This window comes from Bufo gargarizans, chromosome 7 (genome assembly GCF_014858855.1).
Source record: "Bufo gargarizans isolate SCDJY-AF-19 chromosome 7, ASM1485885v1, whole genome shotgun sequence".
NCBI lineage: Eukaryota > Metazoa > Chordata > Amphibia > Anura > Bufonidae > Bufo > Bufo gargarizans.
In genome coordinates, this window is record NC_058086.1 from 33,045,209 (window position 1) to 33,067,667 (window position 22,459).

General features: G+C 45.7%; 2 protein-coding genes across 5 annotated transcripts in view; both read right to left on the bottom strand.

Moving 5' to 3' along the window:
• Positions 1–16,226, bottom strand: part of LOC122943862 (cytochrome P450 4A2-like) — a 28,974-nt gene extending 12,748 nt beyond the window's left edge. The window contains exons 1-3 of one of the 2 annotated variants that reach the window (XM_044301945.1): positions 15,974–16,226; positions 11,565–11,709; positions 9,796–9,840 (exon numbers count right to left, since the gene is read on the bottom strand). In XM_044301945.1, coding sequence (XP_044157880.1) covers positions 9,796–9,840; positions 11,565–11,709; positions 15,974–16,156 — 373 coding nt within the window. In that variant the 5' untranslated portion in view covers positions 16,157–16,226. The remainder of the gene's footprint in view (positions 1–9,795; positions 9,841–11,564; positions 11,710–15,973) is intronic. The other variant, XM_044301946.1, reaches the window with a different exon arrangement.
• Positions 16,227–20,481: 4,255 nt separating this feature from the next.
• The window catches only part of LOC122943207 (cytochrome P450 4B1-like), a 45,791-nt gene continuing 43,813 nt past the window's right edge, over positions 20,482–22,459 (bottom strand). For all 3 annotated transcript variants that reach the window (XM_044300775.1, XM_044300773.1, XM_044300774.1), the window contains exon 13: positions 20,482–21,302. In XM_044300775.1, coding sequence (XP_044156710.1) covers positions 21,113–21,302 — 190 coding nt within the window. In that variant the 3' untranslated portion in view covers positions 20,482–21,112. The remainder of the gene's footprint in view (positions 21,303–22,459) is intronic.

The following is a 22,459-nucleotide window of genomic DNA, read 5'->3' on the forward strand; positions in this document are numbered from 1 at the left end:
CTTGGCGCTTTTTGAAAGGCTGCAAAGCAGCCAATCAACAAGCGTCATACTACTTGCCCCAAGAGGCCGTCACAGCCATGCCTACTATTGGCATGGCTGTGATTGGCCAGAGCACCATGTGACCCAGCCTCTATTTAAGCTGGAGTCACATAGCGCCGCCCGTCACTCTGCTCTGATTAGCGTAGGGAGAGGTTGCGGCTGCGACAGTAGGGCGAGATTAGGCAGATTAACTCCTCCAAAGGACTTCACTTGATTAATCGATCGATCTGCAGCTGTGCATCATTGAGCTGCTGAAATTCAAATGCTCACTCACTGTTTTTAGGCTGCCCAGACCGTTTGTCAGTCACTTTTTTCTGGGGTGATCGGCGGCCATTTTGTGTCTTGTGCGGTGCTGCGACCAAGTGCATCCAAGCTGCGACCAAGTGCATTTAACCCTCAATGGTGTGGTTGTTTTTTGGCTAAAGCCTACATCAGGGTGAAGCTGTCACACCAAGTGCATTTAACCAGCAATAGTCTGTTCATTTTTTGGCCATATACTAAATCAGGGGCAAGCTGCGCCTGTCACCAAGTGCATTTAACCCTCAATGGTGTGGTTGTTTTTTGGCTAAAGCCTACATCAGGGTGAAGCTGTCACACCAAGTGCATTTAACCAGCAATAGTCTGTTCATTTTTTGGCCATATACTAAATCAGGGGCAAGCTGCGCCTGTCACCAAGTGCATTTAACCCTCAATGGTGTGGTTGTTTTTTGGCTAAAGCCTACATCAGGGTGAAGCTGTCACACCAAGTGCATTTAACCAGCAATAGTCTGTTTATTTTTTGGCCATATACTACATCAGGGGCAAGCTGCGCCCGTCACCAAGTGCATTTAACCCTCAGTAGTGTGGTTGGTCAAGCTGTGACACCAAGTGCATTTAACCAGCAATAGTCTGTTCATTTTTTGGCCATATACTACATCAGGGGCAAGCTGCGCCCGTCACCAAGTGCATTTAACCAGCAATAGTGTGGTTATTTTTTGGCCATATCCCAGTCTAATTCTGTCACTAAATCCATACCGGTCACCCAGCGCCTAAATACTAGGCCTCAAATTTATATCCCGCTAAATCTCTCGTTACCGCTGTCCTGTTGTGGCTGGGAAAGTTATTTAGTGTCCGTCAAAGCACATTTTTTGTTCTGGGTTGAAATACAATTCCCAATCTAGCAATTTCATAATTTAGTGGTTCCTGCTATATCAGAGCTATTTGAAATCTATCCCTAAAAGGGTATATAATATTCAAGGTGCACATAGGGTCATTCAGAATAACTTCACACACACCCGCTACTGTGCATTTCCAAGTCTAATTCTGTCACTAAACCCATACCTGTCACCCAGCGCCTAAATACTAGGCCTCAAATTTATATCCCGCTAAATCTCTCGTTACCGCTGTCCTGTTGTGGCTGGGAAAGTTATTTAGTGTCCGTCAAAGCACATTTTTTGTTCTGGGTTGAAATACAATTCCCAATTTAGCAATTTCATAATTTAGTGGTTTCTGCTATATCAGAGCTATTTGAAATCTATCCCTAAAAGGGTATATAATATTCAAGGTGCACATTGGGTCATTCAGAATAACTTCACACACACCCGCTACTGTGTATTTCCAAGTCTAATTCTGTCACTAAACCCATACCTGTCACCCAGCGCCTAAATACTAGGCCTCAAATTTATATCCTGCTAAATCTCTCGTTACCGCTGTCCTGTTGTGGCTGGGAAAGTTATTTAGTGTCCGTCAAAGCACATTTTTTGTTCTGGGTTGAAATACAATTCCCAATTTAGCAATTTCATAATTTAGTGGTTCCTGCTATATCAGAGCTATTTGAAATCTATCCCTAAAAGGGTATATAATATTCAAGGTGCACATAGGGTCATTCAGAATAACTTCACACACACGCTACTGTGCATTTCCAAGTCTAATTCTGTTAGTAAATCCATACCGGTCACCCAGCGCCTAAATACTAGGCCTCAAATTTATATCCCGCTGAATTTGAATACAATACATTGGGCCAAATAATATATTTGTTGTTGTGGTGAACCATAACAATGAGAAAAACATCTAGTAAGGGACGCGGACGTGGACATGGTCGTGGTGGTGTTAGTGGACCCTCTGGTGCTGGGAGAGGACGTGGCCGTTCTGCCACATCCACACGTCCTAGTGTACCAACTACCTCAGGTCCCAGTAGCCGCCAGAATTTACAGCGATATATGGTGGGGCCCAATGCCGTTCTAAGGATGGTAAGGCCTGAGCAGGTACAGGCATTAGTCAATTGGGTGGCCGACAGTGGATCCAGCACGTTCACATTATCTCCCACCCAGTCTTCTGCAGAAAGCGCACAGATGGCGCCTGAAAACCAACCCCATCAGTCTGTCACATCACCCCCATGCATACCAGGGAAACTGTCTCAGCCTCAAGTTATGCAGCAGTCTCTTATGCTGTTTGAAGACTCCGCTGGCAGGGTTTCCCAAGGGCATCCACCTAGCCCTTCCCCAGCGGTGAAAGACATAGAATGCACTGACGCACAACCACTTATGTTTCCTGATGATGAGGACATGGGAATACCACCTCAGCATGTCTCTGATGATGACGAAACACAGGTGCCAACTGCTGCGTCTTTCTGCAGTGTGCAGACTGAACAGGAGGTCAGGGATCAAGACTGGGTGGAAGACGATGCAGGGGATGATGAGGTCCTAGACCCCACATGGAATGAAGGTCGTGCCACTGACTTTCACAGTTCGGAGGAAGAGGCAGTGGTGAGACCGAGCCAACAGCGTAGCAAAAGAGGGAGCAGTGGGCAAAAGCAGAACACCCGCCGCCAAGAGACTCCGCCTGCTACTGCCCGCCGCCATCTGGGACCGAGCACCCCAAAGGCAGCTTCAAGGAGTTCCCTGGCATGGCACTTCTTCAAACAATGTGCTGACGACAAGACCCGAGTGGTTTGCACGCTGTGCCATCAGAGCCTTAAGCGAGGCATTAACGTTCTGAACCTGAGCACAACCTGCATGACCAGGCACCTGCATGCAAAGCATGAACTGCAGTGGAGTAAACACCTTAAAACCAAGGAAGTCACTCAGGCTCCCCCTGCTACCTCTTCTGCTGCTGCCGCCTCGGCCTCTTCTGCTGCTGCCGCCTCGGCCTCTTCCTCCGCCTCTGGAGGAACGTTGGCACCTGCCGCCCAGCAAACAGGGGATGTACCACCAACACCACCACCACCACCTCCGTCACCAAGCGTCTCAACCATGTCACACGGCAGCGTTCAGCTCTCCATCTCACAAACATTTGAGAGAAAGCGTAAATTCCCACCTAGCCACCCTCGATCCCTGGCCCTGAATGCCAGCATTTCTAAACTACTGGCCTATGAAATGCTGTCATTTAGGCTGGTGGACACAGACAGCTTCAAACAGCTCATGTCGCTTGCTGTCCCACAGTATGTTGTTCCCAGCCGCCACTACTTCTCCAAGAGAGCCGTGCCTTCCCTGCACAACCAAGTATCCGATAAAATCAAGTGTGCACTGCGCAACGTCGTCTGTGGCAAGGTCCACCTAACCACAGATACGTGGACCAGTAAGCACGGCCAGGGACGCTATATCTCCCTAACTGCACACTGGGTAAATGTAGTGGCAGCTGGGCCCCAGGCGGAGAGCTGTTTGGCGCACGTCCTTCCGCCGCCAAGGATCGCAGGGCAACATTCTTTGCCTCCTGTTGCCACCTCCTCCTTCTCGGCTTCCTCCTCCTCTTCTTCCACCTGCTCATCCAGTCAGCCACACACCTTCACCACCAACTTCAGCACAGCCCGGGGTAAACGTCAGCAGGCCATTCTGAAACTCATATGTTTGGGGGACAGGCCCCACACCGCACAGGAGTTGTGGCGGGGTATAGAACAACAGACCGACGAGTGGTTGCTGCCGGTGAGCCTCAAGCCCGGCCTGGTGGTGTGCGATAATGGGCGAAATCTCGTTGCAGCTCTGGGACTAGCCAATTTGACGCACATCCCTTGCTTGGCGCATGTGCTGAATTTGGTGGTGCAGAAGTTCATTCACAACTACCCCGACATGTCAGAGCTGCTGCATAAAGTGCGGGCCGTCTGTTCGCGCTTCCGGCGTTCACATCCTGCTGCTGCTCGCCTGTCTGCGCTACAGCGTAACTTCGGCCTTCCCGCTCACCGCCTCATATGCGACGTGCCCACCAGGTGGAACTCCACCTTGCACATGCTGGACAGACTGTGCGAGCAGCAGCAGGCCATAGTGGAGTTTCAGCTGCAGCACGCACGGGTCAGTCGCACTACAGAACAGCACCACTTCACCACCAATGACTGGGCCTCCATGCGAGACCTGTGTGCCCTGTTGCGCTGTTTCGAGTACTCCACCAACATGGCCAGTGGCGATGACGCCGTTATCAGCGTTACAATACCACTTCTATGTCTCCTTGAGAAAACACTTAGGGCGATGATGCAAGAGGAGGTGGCCCAGGAGGAGGAGGAGGAGGAGGAAGAGGGGTCATTTTTAGCACTTTCAGGCCAGTCTCTTCGAAGTGACTCAGAGGGAGGTTTTTGGCAACAGCAGAGGCCAGGTACAAATGTGGCCAGACAGGGCCCACTACTGGAGGACGAGGAGGACGAGGATGAGGAGGAGGTGGAGGAGGATGAGGATGAAGCATGGTCACAGCGGGGTGGCACCCAACGCAGCTCGGGTCCATCACTGGTGCGTGGCTGGGGGGAAAGGCAGGACGATGACGATACGCCTCCCACAGAGGACAGCTTGTCCTTACCCCTGGGCAGCCTGGCACACATGAGCGACTACATGCTGCAGTGCCTGCGCAACGACAGCAGAGTTGCCCACATTTTAACCTGTGCGGACTACTGGGTTGCCACCCTGCTGGATCCACGCTACAAAGACAATGTGCCCACCTTACTTCCTGCACTGGAGCGTGATAGGAAGATGCGCGAGTACAAGCGCACGTTGGTAGACGCGCTACTGAGAGCATTCCCAAATGTCACAGGGGAACAAGTGGAAGCCCAAGGCCAAGGCAGAGGAGGAGCAAGAGGTCGCCAAGGCAGCTGTGTCACGGCCAGCTCCTCTGAGGGCAGGGTTAGCATGGCAGAGATGTGGAAAACTTTTGTCAACACGCCACAGCTAACTGCACCACCACCTGATACGCAACGTGTTAGCAGGAGGCAACATTTCACTAACATGGTGGAACAGTACGTGTGCACACCCCTCCACGTACTGACTGATGGTTCGGCCCCATTTAACTTCTGGGTCTCTAAATTGTCCACGTGGCCAGAGCTAGCCTTTTATGCCTTGGAGGTGCTGGCCTGCCCGGCAGCCAGCGTTTTGTCTGAACGTGTATTCAGCACGGCAGGGGGCGTCATTACAGACAAACGCAGCCGCCTGTCTACAGCCAATGTGGACAAGCTGACGTTCATAAAAATGAACCAGGCATGGATCCCACAGGATCTGTCCGTCCCTTGTCCAGATTAGACATTAACTACCTCCCCATAACCATATATTATTGGACTCCAGGGCACTTCCTCATTCAATCCTATTTTTATTTTCATTTTACCATTATATTGCGAGGCTACCCAAAGTTGAATGAACCTCTCCTGTGTCTGGGTGCCGGGGCCTAAATATATGCCAATGGACTGTTGCAGTGTTGGGTGACGTGAAGCCTGATTCTCTGCTATGACATGCAGAATAATTCTCTGCTGACATGAAGACAGATTGTCTGTTATGGGACCTCTCTCCTCTGCCTGGGTGCTGGGCCTAAATATATGCCAATGGACTGTTGCAGTGGTGGCTGACGTGAAGCCTCATTCTCTGCTATGACATGCAGACTGATTCTCTGCTGACATGAAGACAGATTCTCTGTTACGGGACCTCTCTCCTCTGCCTGTGTGTGTGCTGGGCCTAAATATATGCCAATGGACTGTTGCAGTGGTGGGTGACGTGAAGCCTCATTCTCTGCTATGACATGCAGACTAATTCTCTGCTGACATGAAGACAGATTCTCTGTTACGGGACCTCTCTCCTCTGCCTGTGTGTGTGCTGGGCCTAAATATATGCCAATGGACTGTTGCAGTGGTGGGTGACGTGAAGCCTCATTCTCTGCTATGACATGCAGACTGATTCTCTGCTGACATGAAGACAGATTCTCTGTTACGGGACCTCCCTCCTCTGCCTGGGTGCTGGGCCTAAATATATGCCAATGGACTGTTGCAGTGGTGGCTGACGTGAAGCCTCATTCTCTGCTATGACATGCAGACTGATTCTCTGCTGACATGAAGCCAGATTGTCTGTTACGGGACCTCTCTCCTCTGCCTGGGTGCTGGGCCTAAATATATGCCAATGGACTGTTGCAGTGGTGGCTGACGTGAAGCCTCATTCTCTGCTATGACATGCAGACTGATTCTCTGCTGACATGAAGCCAGATTGTCTGTTACGGGACCTCCCTCCTCTGCCTGGGTGCTGGGCCTAAATATATGCCAATGGACTGTTGCAGTGGTGGCTGACGTGAAGCCTGATTCTCTGCTATGACATGAAGACTGATTCTCTGCTGACATGAAGCCAGATTCTCTGTTACGGGACCTCTCTCCTCTGCCTGGGTGCTGGGCCTAAATTTATGACAATGGACTCTTACAGTGGTGGGTGACGTGAAGCCAGATTCTCTGCTATGGGACCTCTCTCCAATTGATTTTGGTTAATTTTTATTTATTTAATTTTTATTTTAATTCATTTCCCTATCCACATTTGTTTGCAGGGGATTTACCTACATGTTGCTGCCTTTTGCAGCCCTCTAGCTCTTTCCTGGGCTGTTTTACAGCCTTTTTAGTGCCGAAAAGTTCGGGTCCCCATTGACTTCAATGGGGTTCGGGTTCGGGACGAAGTTCGGATCGGGTTCGGATCCCGAACCCGAACATTTCCGGGATGTTCGGCCGAACTTCTCGAACCCGAACATCCAGGTGTTCGCTCAACTCTAGTCCTAACTAAGGGCAACATAAATAAGTGACTGATTCTCTTAGCAAAATGCTGGGTCACTTTCTTTAATTGACCCAGTCAATCTGCCAACATCTTGTATTGAAAAGCTCCAGCTGATAATGATGAGTCCTGAATATTTATGAGCTCCTGACTCTCCCCGCCCACCTGCTGCTGATTGACAGTTATTTTCCATATAAATCAGCAGCAGGTGGGCAGGGGAGTGGCTATAGCTCTGAATAAAAAATGCTGGACTCAATGACATCATGCTGGACTCAAATCAGCTCATTAGCATGCGGCATGCAGCATCTTTGTGTGTATATTATGAGGTAACCATCTGTCACACCTGTAAGTGAATACATCTAAGGCACTTTTTAGTAGTTAATGATTGTATATAATTAGTTTGATTATAATCAAATATCCACATGACAGGTTCCCTTTAACTTAACGCCTCTTTCACGCGTCAGTGACTTATGGACATGTGCTGTTCATAGTCTCCACAAACTGCAAACATACCAATTGACTTTGAAGGGGTTGTGTCAGTTCAGTAAATGGCATTTATCATGTAGAGAAAGTTAATACAAGGCACTTACTAATGTATTGTGATTGTCCATATTGCTTCCTTTGCTGGCTAGATTCATTTTTCCATCACAATATACAGTGGTCATTTCCATGGTTACAGACCACCCTGGAATCCATCATTGGTGGTCGTGATTACACACTATAGGCAAAAGCGTTAGCCTCTGTGGTTGCAGGCACCGTAGGAGAGCACATAAGCTAGTGTTTTTTTCCTGTATTGTGCAAGCACCGACCACCACTGATGGGTGGCATGGTGGTCTGTAACCATGGAAACGAGCAGTGTATAATGTGATGAAAAAATGAATCCAGCCAGCAAAGGATGTAATATGGATAATAACAATACATTAGTAAGTGGCTTGTATTAACTTTCTCTACATGATAAATGCCACTTACTGAAGTGAGAGGACCCCTTTAATGTGTGAATTCAAACATCAGTAGTTTTCCACGGACCGTGGCTCTGTGGTGACACCATGGAGCACGCCCTATTTTTGTCCATGATGACAGATTCATCTCGCACATTATAGACTATGGGCCCATGAACAGGTAGGAGATGCGCTGGAAGCCAATTTTGAATAGTGTACATGGAATATGATTGATTAGTGTTGGGCGCAAATATTCGAATCGTGAATATTAATCGCGAATATCGGCACTTCGAGAATTTGTGAATATTTAGAATATAGTGCTATATATTCGTTTTTTCGAATGTTCTAGATTTTCTTTTATCAGTATCCATGATCCCTCCTTGCTTCTTGCTTGTGGGCCAATGAGAAGGCTGCAATGTCTTTGTCTGAGCTTAGCAACATCCCTAGCAACCAATAGGAACGTTGCCTGCCCCTTACTATATAAGAACCTCCCCAGCAGCCACTTTCTGCTGTTTTATGGAGTTCTGAGAGAGAGAGAGCAGTGTCATTGCTGTGCTCTGTGCTTTACTGTGTCATTACATTAGATAGATAGTTAGATAGCTCGTATATATAATACAGATAGTCAGTGTAGGTTATATCCTGATATAGTGGAGCTGATAGGTTCTGCTGTCCATACATACATGCTACTGACATAGTGCTGGGATCTCACAACAATACTTAGTGCACCAATCAGTAATATGTAGTCAGACCTGCTAAAATATGAAGTTTCATGTATTGCGCCAAAATAGTCGCATCATTAGTGCCAATTAGCGCAATCGTGAATACATTGGAGCACTCTATCTGCATATAAAGCCATTTTTACTGTTCTGCCGTGCCGACCATTTTCTCCAGTCTCAGGAAACTTCTAGCAGCTTGGAAAATGTAGCAAAAGTGACTCACGCCTGTATTGCGCGCGCATTACGCGAATATTACATTGCCGATTTTCTGAATCAAGAAAATAATCGCGAATTCTCGAATTTGCAAATATATGATGAATATTCAACAAAATATTCGCAAAATATCGCAAATTCGAATATTGCCCCTGCCGCTCACCATCACTATGATTGACACACCAAGGGCAAAAAATGGTCACACTGACCAAACACGTATCCATCACAGACATCTTCCACTGACCATTTTGTCAGAGGATATCATAATAGACATGGATGTGTGAAAGAATAAATAGCAATTTTTTAAGGCATTCCATATTTCCTAAAACTATGGGTACTGATATGTAGCCACACAGATCTGTTGAGGGATTTCAGCTCTGAAGCTTGCAGAATTGTGAATACAGCTCTGGATTATAATACAGGCTATTATTCTGGATCAGTCCTAGATATGTAATGCCTTGTAGTTACCTTACTGTTAGGCCTCATGCACACGGCCGTTGTTTTGGTCCGTATCCATGGCGGCTCGGATGCGGACCCATTGACTTCAATGGGGCCGCAAAAGATGTGGACAGCACTCCGTGTGCTGTCCGCATCCGTTGCTCCGTTCCGTGGCCCCGCTAAAAAAATATAACATGTCCTATTCTTGTCGGTGCTTTGTGGACAAGAATAGGCATCTATATTAAAGGCTGTCCTTGCCGTTCACGCAATTTGGACGCCATCCGTGTTTTGCGGATCCGCGATTTGCGGATCGCAAAACACACAACGGTCGTGTGCATGAGGCGTTAAGCAGACATTGGACTATTTATGCCAATATCATGGCTGGAAGTAATGTAATGGAGTTCATAGACATGAAGCCTGTCACTAGAGGTTGCTGACATCAGCACCGTTTATCTACAGACACGTTTAGTGTTCCAAATGACATACCAATCCATGGAGTAATAAAGTAGTATCCAAAGTTATCCTTCGGATCTGGAGAAGAAGAAGATATTACATTACCGCATTCAGTATTTTAGATGTTCAAGGAAGATAAATGCTTCACAGTGATCCAGAAATGGATAAACCTGACATATTGGAAAGTTTTAAAGGGGTATTCCATCCAAAAACAGTTATCACACAAGCAATCAGGCCTGAACCCATCTGGTATTTATCACTGATGAGAAGGACACAACTATTATTATTACTTACCAATAATAAGATAACACATACATATCTCTTCACATTATTATTTGCATTTAAAATGGAGTGAAGCAAATAGTCTTTTTAAAAAAAAGTATAAGGCCTCTTTCACACGGACGTCGCGTATGAGGGCCAGATAGGATGCAGGTGCGTTGTGGGAAAATGCGTGATTTTTCAGCGCGAGTGCAAAGCGTTTTAATGCGTTTTGCAGGCGCGTGAGAAAAATCGGCATGTTTGGTACCCAGAACCGAACCCGGACTTCGGGTTTGGGATCGGTGTTGTGTAAATTTTATTATTTTCCCTTATAACATGGTTATAAGAGAAAATAATAGCATTCTTAATACAGAATGCTAAGTAAATTAGGGATGTAGGGGTTAAAAAATAAAAATAAATAAATTAAACTCACCTCATCCACTTGTTCGCGCAGCCCGGCTTCTCTTCTTTCTTCTTCTTTGATGACCTGGAAGGAAAAGGACCTTTGGTGATGTCACTGCGGAGCCATCACATGGCCTATCACCATGGTGATGGATCATGTGATGGACCATGTGATGAGCGCAGTGACGTCACCAAAGGTCCTTTTCCTCCCAGGTCATCAAAGAAGAAGAAAGAAGAGAAGCCATGCTGCGCGAACAAGTGGATGAGGTGAGTTTAATTTTTTTATTTTTTTTTTAACCCCTACATCTCTAAGTTACTTAGCATTCTGTATTAAGAATGCTATTATTTTCCCTTATAACCATGTTATAAGGGAATATAATAAAGATCGGGTCCCCATCCCGATAGTCTCTTAGCAACCGTGCGGGAAAATCGCACCCCATCCGCACTTACTTGTGGATACTTACGATTTTCACGCAGCCCCATTCACTTCTATGGGGCCTGCGTTGCGTGAAAAACGCACAATATAGAGCTTGTGCTTGATGCGTGAAAATCACTGCTCATGTGCACAGCCCAATAGAAATGAATGGGTCCGGATTCAGTGCGGGTGCAATGCGTGAGGTGAACGCATTGCACCCGCATGGAAAACTCGGCTTAATTTTGTCTCCATAGTAACAGACTACAAACAAATCCTGTGTAGTCCGATCCTGCATCTTCCATCAGTCCTTTACATTTGCTAATGTAATGTATATTGGATAGGTTAGTAATAATTTGGGAACTGCAGGTTCAGACTACACAGGGATTGTTTGCAGTCAGTTACTCTGGAGACACATAGGTCTGCATAGCAGCTGAGAACAAAAGGACTGCTTCAAAGGACTCAAGACTGCTTTCAAAGTTCTTTCAGTTTTCCTTTTAGATGAAGCAAATGGTGAAAGGTGGCCCTTTCCTTTGACTTGAGCAGAAGCACTAGGTATTGGCCTGATTGTGAGATTCATAAGACATGATCACCAAGGACTGTGCCACAAAGATATGAGTTATAAATGCTCATCTTTTATTTGCTCCTCAAGCAATGTGGCTCAGTTTGCTATAAATCAATAAAAGTATAATAAAAATACATCAGATGGGTCATGCACCCATAGTCTTACCCTGCCTGGACAGAATGGCCTTTGCATAATCTGGGTGGCATATAGTCAGTGATGCAAAGAAATTTCCCAGCCACAATGGATAGGCGTACGGGTATTGTTCAGCGTAACGAAGTATAACGTCCAGGTCCTTGCCATCCCCATGGAACTAAGGATGAAATAAGAGTTTCAAATCGGCAAATATACACATAAGTCTTTGTTCACATCTGCAAAGTCTGTTCCTCTGCCGGAGTTCACCATTTCCAGCATATGAACAAATTCTCATTTACTACAATGCGATCCAATGGGCATCCGGCCACTTTCGGGCATAAATGCTGTTTTTCAGCCAGGCAGCAGAGTCGTGCACGCAAGACCTTTTGTCAAGTTGAAAGCCAACCTTTCAACTTGTCTGGATCCCCACTGGATCCTATTGTAGTCAATAGGGATCAGGCAGTGCATGGCCCTATCCAGATTACGCCGTCTGTTCCTCTGATGGATCAGGCTGCCGAAGTTCACATTGCAGATGTGAATGTAGCCTAAGGTAAGTTTGCTTTCTCCCGGAAACAGTGCCACCTTGTCTGTAGGCTGTATGTAGTATTGCAGCTTAGCCTCGTTTTCTCGAACCAAGGCATAGCTGGGGTATCCAGGTTGAGGCACCAACAAGCCACTCTGCCTTGTCTAACACTGTGGACAAGACATGAGCACAGAAGGTGGCCAACATAGTCAGATGATGAGACATCACAAGTTAACTGACACTACCCCAATACTTTTGCTATACATAGGACTGGATTCCAGCTCTGGGAGACAAACTCTACCAGGCCCTCCTAATTGCAGCCACATACAGTATAGGAGGTGACCCCACATGTGGCCTTATTCACTAATATCAACTGGAGTTCTGGAGACAGCCAAGCTGGCGACCCGTAGACTTTCGAAAGAGGGAGCAAGCATGCAACACCTCTTCTCTGTTGGATAGGGTCACTAAACGACCATCAGGGAATACTTATTTTCCTGGGAATTGGTGGTGTCAGAGGGTGAGAGTACTGGATAATAGTGACTGCCAAGGGAGGAACTAGAAAATGCTGAACCCCACTGGAAGAATTGCCTGGACAGGTTAGGTGGAGTTGGAGGCCCCTAAGGTTGTAGAGGCCCTTGGCCACACAATCAAATTGTCCTCCCTATAATTTAGCTATGACAGTAGACAACGTTCTTTCATTCTTTCCACCAAGGCAGTCAATGTAGTGACCTAGGGGCTAAATCAATGGGATTTTTGTAAAAAAATAAAAAAATGTAATAAAAAGGAAAATAAGGAACAGTTAAAGGCACAATCAAGAAAAGATAAGTCTTCATAATAAACTAAAAGTAGGTGAAAGTGGGAAAAAACATAACCCACAACACAGACATATTATGAGGATGAAAACATCCTAAGAGCCATAAAAAGAGCTCAAACTCCAGATCTAAAGATTCAATAGAATTGCCAGTATAAAGGCCATATTGCACTCATAGATGTCTAAGGGTCTAGGTCAAGGGCGAAACTACTATAGCGGCAGACCATGCGACTGCTATGGGGCCCAGGGCAAGAGGGGGCCCAGTTGGGATCATCCCCTTTTCTACTGGGGGTGAAAACTTAGTCTGGACTCTACCATCTAAAGCAGGGATCAGAAACCTTTGGCACTCCAGCTGTGAAACTACAAATCCCAGCATGCTCCTTCACTTATGTGGGAGTTTAGAGATCAGCCAAGCAAGTGTGCATGATGGGAGATGTAGTTTCACAAACATCGGAGTGCCGGAGGTTGCTGACCCCTCAGCTAAAGGAACAAGTTTTAGCAAATAAGGCAGTAAAAAAAAATGGCCCAAGGGTCATTGAAAAGGGTTTAGGCAGAAACTCTACTGTCCTGTGTGGGGGGCCAGGTTTGATCTTTGCTATGGGGCCCTTACTTCTCTATGTACGCCCCTGGTCTAGGTCTCTGTATATGTCATCTTTGGAAATCCTGTTTTTATTAAAGAGGTTGTCTGGGCTTTTAAGAAAATCGGGGTATAGCAGAAAATGTTTTAAAAAAAACACATTATTCCGTAAATCCCCCATAACTGCAGCATTGCCCGTCTGGTGGTCCCTGCCGATCCTGCATTCACATGACTGCTGCAGCCAATCACTGGCCTCAGTGGTGATCCTTGTATTTATAGCACATGAGTGCTGAGGCCAGTGATTGAGACCGTCAGGAACTACCGTAGTGGCAGCGCTGGAGTGGCGGGGGATTCTTTTATTTTATACCATTCACTTTTATTAGCCAACCCTTCAAACGGTATCTAATGATGTCAATCACATGATGTCCCGCTGCTTAAACTCATAATTAATTGTGATCCATGGGGGGGGATAAAGCACACGTCCAATTTCCCCACAGCGCCTCCACAGGGGAAATTACCCATTATGCTGTTCTAATGGTCTTTCAGTAAAATGCATTGTGGTATTGGGTAGTGATGAGCGGGAGGTGCCATATTCGATTTCGCGATATTTCGCGAATATTCGAATGAATATTCGTGTTATATTCGTCGAAATCGAATATTCGTAATTATTCCAATTATCGCGAATAATATACGATTTTTTTTTCGCGTATTGCGATTATTTATCTTGATAGTATAAGGCAACGTTCCTATGCTAATTGACTATGGCTAGGCTAATATGTGTATTTTACGAAATTTCGTGATTTGCTCTAACTTCGTCTCTTAGAATATTACGAATATTCTAAAAGACGAAGTTAGAGCAATATTACGAAATTTCGTAAAATACACATATAGATTGTAATTTAGCTAATATACTGCTATAATCCCTTTTTTTGCCTCTTTTTTTTTTTTGCCTCTTCTGAACTTAAGTTTTGTAAAATATGTACACTATTAAAAAATATTACTATAGCAGTATATTAGCTTAAATACAATCTATGTGTATTTTACGAAATTTCGTAATATTGCTCTAACTTCGTCTTTTAGAATATTCGTAATATCCTAAAAGACGAAGTTAGAGCAATATTAAGAACATTTGCAAAAGCCGAAATTGCGATGCGAGTAATATAATACGAAATAATCGCATGAAGATTTCAACTTAGCACTGCTCTATTCCACACTAGGCTAGAATATGGAATATAGCAGTGCTAAGTTGAAATCTTCATGCGATTATTTCGTATTATATTACTCGCATCGCAACTTGCGAAATTTCGTAAAATACATATATAGATTAGATTGTAATTTAGCTAATATGGAATATAGCAGTAAGTTGAAAACGCCACTGACTGGAGCAGCCAGGAAGCCAGGAATCCAAAGGACAGGTAAGAACAACTTTAGAGAAGTGGGAAAGAAAAAAAATATTATAATAAAAAAAAAAATACGAATATTCGAATTCGCGAATATATAGAACGATATTCTAAATATTCACGAAATCTCGAAATTGCGATATTCGAGAAAAAAATTCGTAATTCGAATATTCGCGCTCAACACTAGTATTGGGTCCTCCAAAGCAAGAGACACTCTTTATGCTGTCTCCTCTGGCTGTTAGATGAGGACCTGAATGGCGGACCTCCCTCTAATAGGGTATAGGAAAATGGATTTTCAGAACTTTTTTTTTTTTATAAGTGTATAATTAGCGAGTGCTTGCAAAGGACCCAGGAAAGTCCCGTAGCATATGCAGGAACAAAGCTAGAATTGGCACTAATATCGGGTTTATCAGGATTGTCTCTCCGATTACTCCCAGCGCTGACCGGAAAAATATTAGAAAATTGCTTAAAGGGGAAATGCAGTTTTTAAGGAAAATTCATACAACCCGGATGGCAGTTTTCAGATTACCGAGAATATTTGTTTTACTAAACCAGGACTTTTCAAAGCAAAGGACCCCCTTGGCGTTCAGTCCGTCATTGGGATATCTGGAAAAGTGTCCACAATGAGGGCTGCAGGCTGACCCTACAATTCAGATATTGCATAGACCCCCCAACATCCTGCCAACAATGAAGGATCTTAGGCCTCATGCACACGACCGTTGTTCTGGTCCGCATCCGAGCCGCATTTTTTGAGGCTCGGGTGCGGACTCATTTACTTCAATGGGGCCGCAAAAGACGCGGACAGCACTCCGTGTGCTGTCCGCATTCGGTGCTCCATTCCGTGGCCCCGCCAAAAAAATATAGCATGTCCTATTCTTGTCCGTTTTGTGGACAAGAATAGGCTTTTCTACAATGGGCCGCCCGTTCCGTTCCGCAAATTGCGGACTGCAAAAAACGGCACAGTCGTGTGCATGAGGCCTTACACTGTAGAAAATAAAAGGACATGCAACAATGAAAATAAGCAAGGTACAGAGTCCGTACTGATAAGGGTATGTGCTGATATTTTCTGTAAAGTAGCTCCAAATGTGAACCCGTAACAGTGCAGAACCCTCTACATCGCACACCTCTTACCTCATGAGCATTGCCGAACAGCCAGTGACGCTTGGGACCTTCAAATGGGCTGTAGGCTTTAAGAAGCTGCCTCCTCTTCAGGTAGAGCTTCCAGGCTTTCACCAGCACATACAGGAGGCAGAGCCAGACCGCCCAGGACCACACACTCTGCGAGAACAGCCCGAAGAATACAGGGGGTGACATGTCCAGGACGCAGCCTGAGCTCTGCTACATATGTCAAGATTGTCACACTGGAGGAAGATCCAGACGGGTTCACAGGACATTGCACAGAGGAGGAGGAGGAGGAGGGTGTCTCAGGGAGGGAGGGAAGAGAGGAGGGCTGGAGAAGACACTATGTGAATGAGGGACACTTCGCAGGTCGCTGGGATTCACATTTTGTTTGCAGGGTTTTTTTTCTAATTTTTTATTGAGGCCTTGCAAAACAATCAGGACACACAGCAGAGGATCAGTCCCACTTTTCAACCCATGTCCCTCTGTCCCTCTTTATTCCTTAAATGTCCCTCTTTTTGACCTGTAGAATTAATGCAGAAATGTGCATCAAAAAAATTACTAAATTGCTCCTTACTAAACTATCTGTACGGTTTCTACCCGTATATTAGACCATAACGTCATTATTATGTGCAATTTGGACCATAAAATATCTATAATCTGATGATTTATGAGCTAATATTTAAATGGATATTGAAGCACAAAAAAAAATAAATTCTACCAGGGGCTCCACCTGCTGTAAAAAAAATAAAGGACATTTTACTCATCTAACTGATCCCCAGCTGCGGCAGTTCTGACAGAGCTTTCGGCGCAGTTAGAGGCGTGGAACTGTGGTGCGCTCCGCACATATTGTCCCTCTTTGTGATTTTCAAACGTTGGGAGGTATGATTAAAAGCATTGGTAGCGCATCATCCTGTGCAAAACAAAAACAGATGAGGGACACAAATCCCACGAGGCAAGGCCCTAATAATACCACCACATAGTGACTGAATAATACCACCATACTGTGGAAAAACAATGGCTATACAAAAACCAATATTACCACCATAGTGTGACCATAAAGTGGTAGATATCAGCTCTACACAGGCCCCGCAAGGGGATTTCACTGCAGTTAAATCCTATCTATTCCTCATAAGTGACGATTTCTCTGTAGTCATTCGCATGACCACCATGACAGCATTTGTCTCTTTACTTTTCCAACAGCCTCCCTACCTTTTACCAACTTACGCAAACTCCCCACCTAACGTTGCGTTCACACCTGAGCGTACGGGATGAAGCGCTCTGTATGCGCGTTTACAATCGCGGCTCCGGAACAAGTGAACGCCCATTGTCGCGTGTTCCCGGAAGTCTATGTACGGGAACGCGCGACAAGACACGCCAAAGAAGCTCCTGTACTTCTTGGGGCGTCGGGCGTTTTACAGCGCGATCATACGCGCTGTAAAACGCTCAGGTGAGAACCATTCCCATAGGGAATCATTGGTTCTTGCTTGTTGAGCGTTTTACAGCGCGTAGGAACGCGCTGTAAAACGCTCGGGTGTGAGCCCAGCCTTAGGCCTCTTTCAAAATCACAGCATGCTTTATATTGTGCGGTTTTCACGCAATGCAGGCCCTATAGAAGTGAATGGGGCTGCGTGAAAATCGCAAGCATCCGCAAACAAGTGCGGATGCGGTGCGATTTTCACGCACGGTTGCTAGGAGACGATCGGGATCGAGACCCGATCATTATTATTTTCCCTTATAACAGGGTTATAAGGGAAAACAATAGCATTCTTAATACAGAATGCTAAGTATATTAGGGATGGAGGGGTTAAAAAAAATAATTCAAATTAAACTCACCTTATCCACTTGTTGGCGCAGCCCGGCTCTTTTTCTTTCTTCTTCTTTAACCACCTCAGCTCCCCTAGCTTAAAGAGGACCTTTTATCGGTCCAAACATTGTGAACTAAGTATCGTGACCTATACAGCGGCGCCCAGGGATCTCACTGCACTTACTATTATCCCTGGGCGCCGCTCCGTTCTCCCATTATGTCCTCCGGTATGTTCGGGGACTTGGTTATAGTAGGCGGGGACTTGGTTATAGTAGGCGGAGTCTGCCCTTGTTCTGCTGGGCGCCTCCTCCTCCTAGGCTGTAGCGCTGGCCAATCGCAGCGCAGAGCTCACAGCCTGGGAGGTTTTTTTCTCCCAGGCTGTGAGCTGTGCGCTGCGATTGGCCAGCACTACAGCCTAGGAGGAGGAGACGCCCAGGAGAACAAGGGCAGGCTCCTCCTACTATAATCAAGTCCCCGAACATACCAGAGGGCATAGCAGGAGAACGGAGCGGCGCCCAGGGATAATAGTAAGTGCAGTGAGATCCCCGGGCACCGCTGTATATGTCAGGATACTTAGTTTACAATGTTTGGACCGATGAAAGGTCCTCTTTAAACCCCCTTAATGACCAGAGCACTTTTTACACTTCTGCACTGCACTACTTTCACCGTTTATTGCTCGGTCATGCAACTTACCACCCAAATGAATTTTACCTCCTTTTCTTCTCACTAATAGAGCTTTCATTTGGTGGTATCTCATTGCTGCTCACATTTTAACTTTTTTTTATATTAATCAAAATTTACCAACATTTTTGCAAAATGTTTGGGTACCTACTCACACGGGTTTGCCGCAATGCACCCGGGACGCATCCTGAGCCAAAACACGACGCCCGTGTGAACCTAGCCTAAGGGTCCATTCACACGTCAGTATTTTTCTATATCCCGAATTTTGGTCCGTTTTTTGCGGATCCGTTGTTCCTGAAAATGTTTCCGTATGTCATCCGTTTTTTTCGGATCCATTGACTTTGTATTGTACCAGGAACCGATTTTTGCGGATAATAATAGGACAAGTTTTATATTTTATCGGACATGCGGAACAGAACAACAGAAACGGACAGCACACATTGTGCTGTCCGATTTTTTTCAGGACCCATTGAAAATGAATGGGTACGCAACTGGTCCGCATCCGTTCCGCAAAAAACAGAACGGATCCGGAAAGAAACAACGGACGTGTGAATGGACCCTTAGGGCACTTTCACACTAGCGTTTTTCTTTTCCGGCATAGAGTTCCGTCCTAGGGGCTCTATACCGGAAAATAACTGATCAGTTTTATCCCCATGCATTCTGAATGGAGAGCGATCTGTTCAGGTTGCATCCAGTTCAGTCTTTTTTACTGATCAGGCTTTTTTAGAAAACCATAGCATGTTGTATTTTTCCCTCCGGCCAAAAATCCGGAACACTTTGACTGAACGCCGGATCCGGCATTTTTCCCATTGACTTGCATGAAAGCCGGTTTCGGCGCCGTGTTTTCCGGCAGTTTTATTTATTTTTTGTTCTAAAAACAGCTCGCATTTGTCCAAAGTTTGTGTCTGGCATTTTCAGCTCAGCTCCATTGAAGTAAATATGGCTGAGTTGCAATACCATTTACAACCTGTGGACAAGTGTGGTGCTGTTTGTCAGAAATAAAAGGCAAGATCTGATAATCCGCCATGTAACACTACATTTTCCATGCAGCAGACACAATATATGGCCGGTCAGAGGTTTCCCTGGTGATGGCAGCTGGTTCATGGGAGCTTCTGTCAGGATGTCAGGCCATACCACAGATAGAGACGAATATTATAGACCTAGCTGTTCAAACATATGTATCCTCAGGATAGCTGGTCAATATCTTATTGGTGGGGGTCCGGATTCAGACACCCCCTGCCGATCAGCTGATTGAAAAGTGGCCTCTTACTAAGGCCTCCTGCACACGACCGTTGTTTGGGTCCGCATCCGAGCCACCAAAACGGGTGGGGCCGCAAAAGATGCTGACAGCACTCCGTGTGCTGTCTGCATTCGTTGCTCCGTTCCGTGGCCCCGCTAAAAAAATATAACATGTCCTATTCTTGTCCGCGCTTTGCGGACAAGAATAGGCATTTATATTGACGGCCGCTCGTTCCGTTCCGCAAAAAAGGCACGGTCGTGTGCATGTAGCCTAATCTCACATTCGTCGGTCACATGACCTAGGTGCAGCTCAGTCCCACCCAAGTAAATGGGCCTGGGCTGCAATACCAAGCACAGCCACTAAACAATGTATGGCACTGTGTTTGGTCACCAGAGAACCGCAGCCTCTTCAAACAGCTGATCAACGAGGAGTGCCGGGATCTAGACCCCCTCCGATCAGATATTGTTGAACTGTCCTGAGGACAGGCCATCAATATTGAATTCCCAGGAAACCCCTTTAAGGCTTTTAGGATATCATCAGCACAAGACGTCATGGGTTTGTGAAGTGACGTTTTAATGATTTGCATAACCCCACCTGCTATCCTAAAAAGAGAAACAAATCCCCAGGGATGCTCAACCTGCGGCCCTCCAGCTGTTGCAAAACTACAACTCCCAGAATGCCTTAATAGCTGTAGGCTGTCCAGACATACTGGAAGTTGTAGTTCTGCAACAGCTGGAAGTGATGGCGTGGAAATACTCTCTTATCTACGAAAACAATGCTCTACTTCATAAAGACGATTTCACACAATTTAATCAAAATGCATAAAATTATAGAAAGTACAAGAATGCAGTGTAAAATTATAAAAAGACACAAAAGCAGTAAACATGTATATGGCCCTTTTCAAACTATATCAGCAGTGTCTGTTGGGAGTATTCCCCCATGGAAACCTGGAACGTATGCGTTACAGATATCATTCGGCGGCACTCATCACCCACAGGCGCCCATGTTAAAAACCTATTCTGCACGGTATACGTTTTTTACTGGATGTCTCTGGATGGAATAGCACAGCAGCCGCTGCCCTATTCAGAAACCACGGCATATACTGCCGAATGGATGACGAAAGAACACTGTTGCTATCATTCTGGATCAACCCTTATGGAGTTGATCCTGCTGATGGGTGCTTTATGTAGTGGGAGCTGTGGGCAAACAGAATGTTATATTTTATCTCTATTTTGAGCAGTGTAGGATATTTAAAAGGGTATTCCAGAGTTTAACAAGTCATGGCCTGTCGTCTGATTGGTGGGGATCTGATACCCCAAAAAAAATCGGAATACCCCTTTAATATAAATTATATGATTGTATCCTTGAAAATATCTAGATTAAATATCATTATGAACAGTGATATTCAGAGATTTCTATCAGATCAGATATTTTTTGTCTTGTCCGAGTGGATCTTCTTCAGATTGAGGTGTATCCCATTCATGGAGCGTAAGACCAACTGGAATTGTTTTACTGGTTCTCTCTTAGGGTCCAGATGTAGCTCAAACCTCTGTAAGGTTAAAGCGGTGGCGACTTTCATTTCATTCATTGCAAAGTTCTGCCCAATGCAGTTCCTGGGACGGAAAATATATAGGGGTAAGATATAGCAATAGTAATACAATGTATAATACATGAAAGTGGGATCATACTAATGCTAGAGCATCCTCAGGTGGGCTCTGACACAATAATGGCCAATAAGGATGACAACCACATTTGAAGGTGACTTGGACACAATCACTTAGACTACTAGGGTCTATTTCTTAAAGAGCATCTGTCAGCAGTTTTGTACCTATGACACTGGCTGACCTGTTACATGTGCGCTTGGCAGCTGAAGGCATCTGTGTTGGACCCATGTTCATATGTGCCTGCATGACTGTAAAAAATGAAGTTTTTATATATGCAAATGAGCCTCTAGGAGCAATGGGGACATTGGTGTTGCACCTAGAGGCTCTGTTCTCTCTGCAACTAGAGCGCCCTCTGCACTTTGATTGACAGGGTCAGGCAGACATGATGACGTTTACACTGCCTGGTCCTGTCAATCAAAGTGCACAGGGTGCGGCAGTTGCAGAGAGAGTGTAAGAGGCAGCCCTGAATCATCCAGCAGCATTTCCAGCACTTATATCTTTGCAGACTGTCATGTTTCCCTCCGGCCACCAGAGGCCACTGTGACTGAGCAGGAGCATGTTCCAGAGGCTAAGAAAGAGTGAAGAAGTTTTCCCATGCTGTGCTGGAGGTTGCCTGAGCTTTCTAGAGAGAGAGACAGGGAGGCTGGCTGCTGAGAGACAACAGTAAAAGACTGGAGCAGCAGGAGGCTACAATAGCTAAGTTTTCCCTGACAGCTGTGGAGCAGCATACAGAGGACTGTACAGTGTGTTCCAGAAGAGTGGGACCGTGTCATACTGGGATCAGAGACAAGCCGGATTCTTCCTGCCAGAGCTGGAATTAGGTGAAGACCTGCATCTGCTGTGATCCAACCAGAGAGAGAAAGACAGACAAGCAAGCGACTGGACCTGGAACCAGACTGCACGTTCCATCACTTACCGGACCAAGGAGTATCTGCAGAACTGTGAGTGGCACCGGTGCTTATCTGTGATAGGTTATCGAGAAAGGGAATCTAGTCAGTGCGCTGTAGAAGCGTCGCTAGATAGGTAATTGTTAGTGAGAGTAGCTTGTAAGCTTTCTGGTTGCTGTTTACATCATTCTGTGTCTATGCAAAATCTCATTACCATTG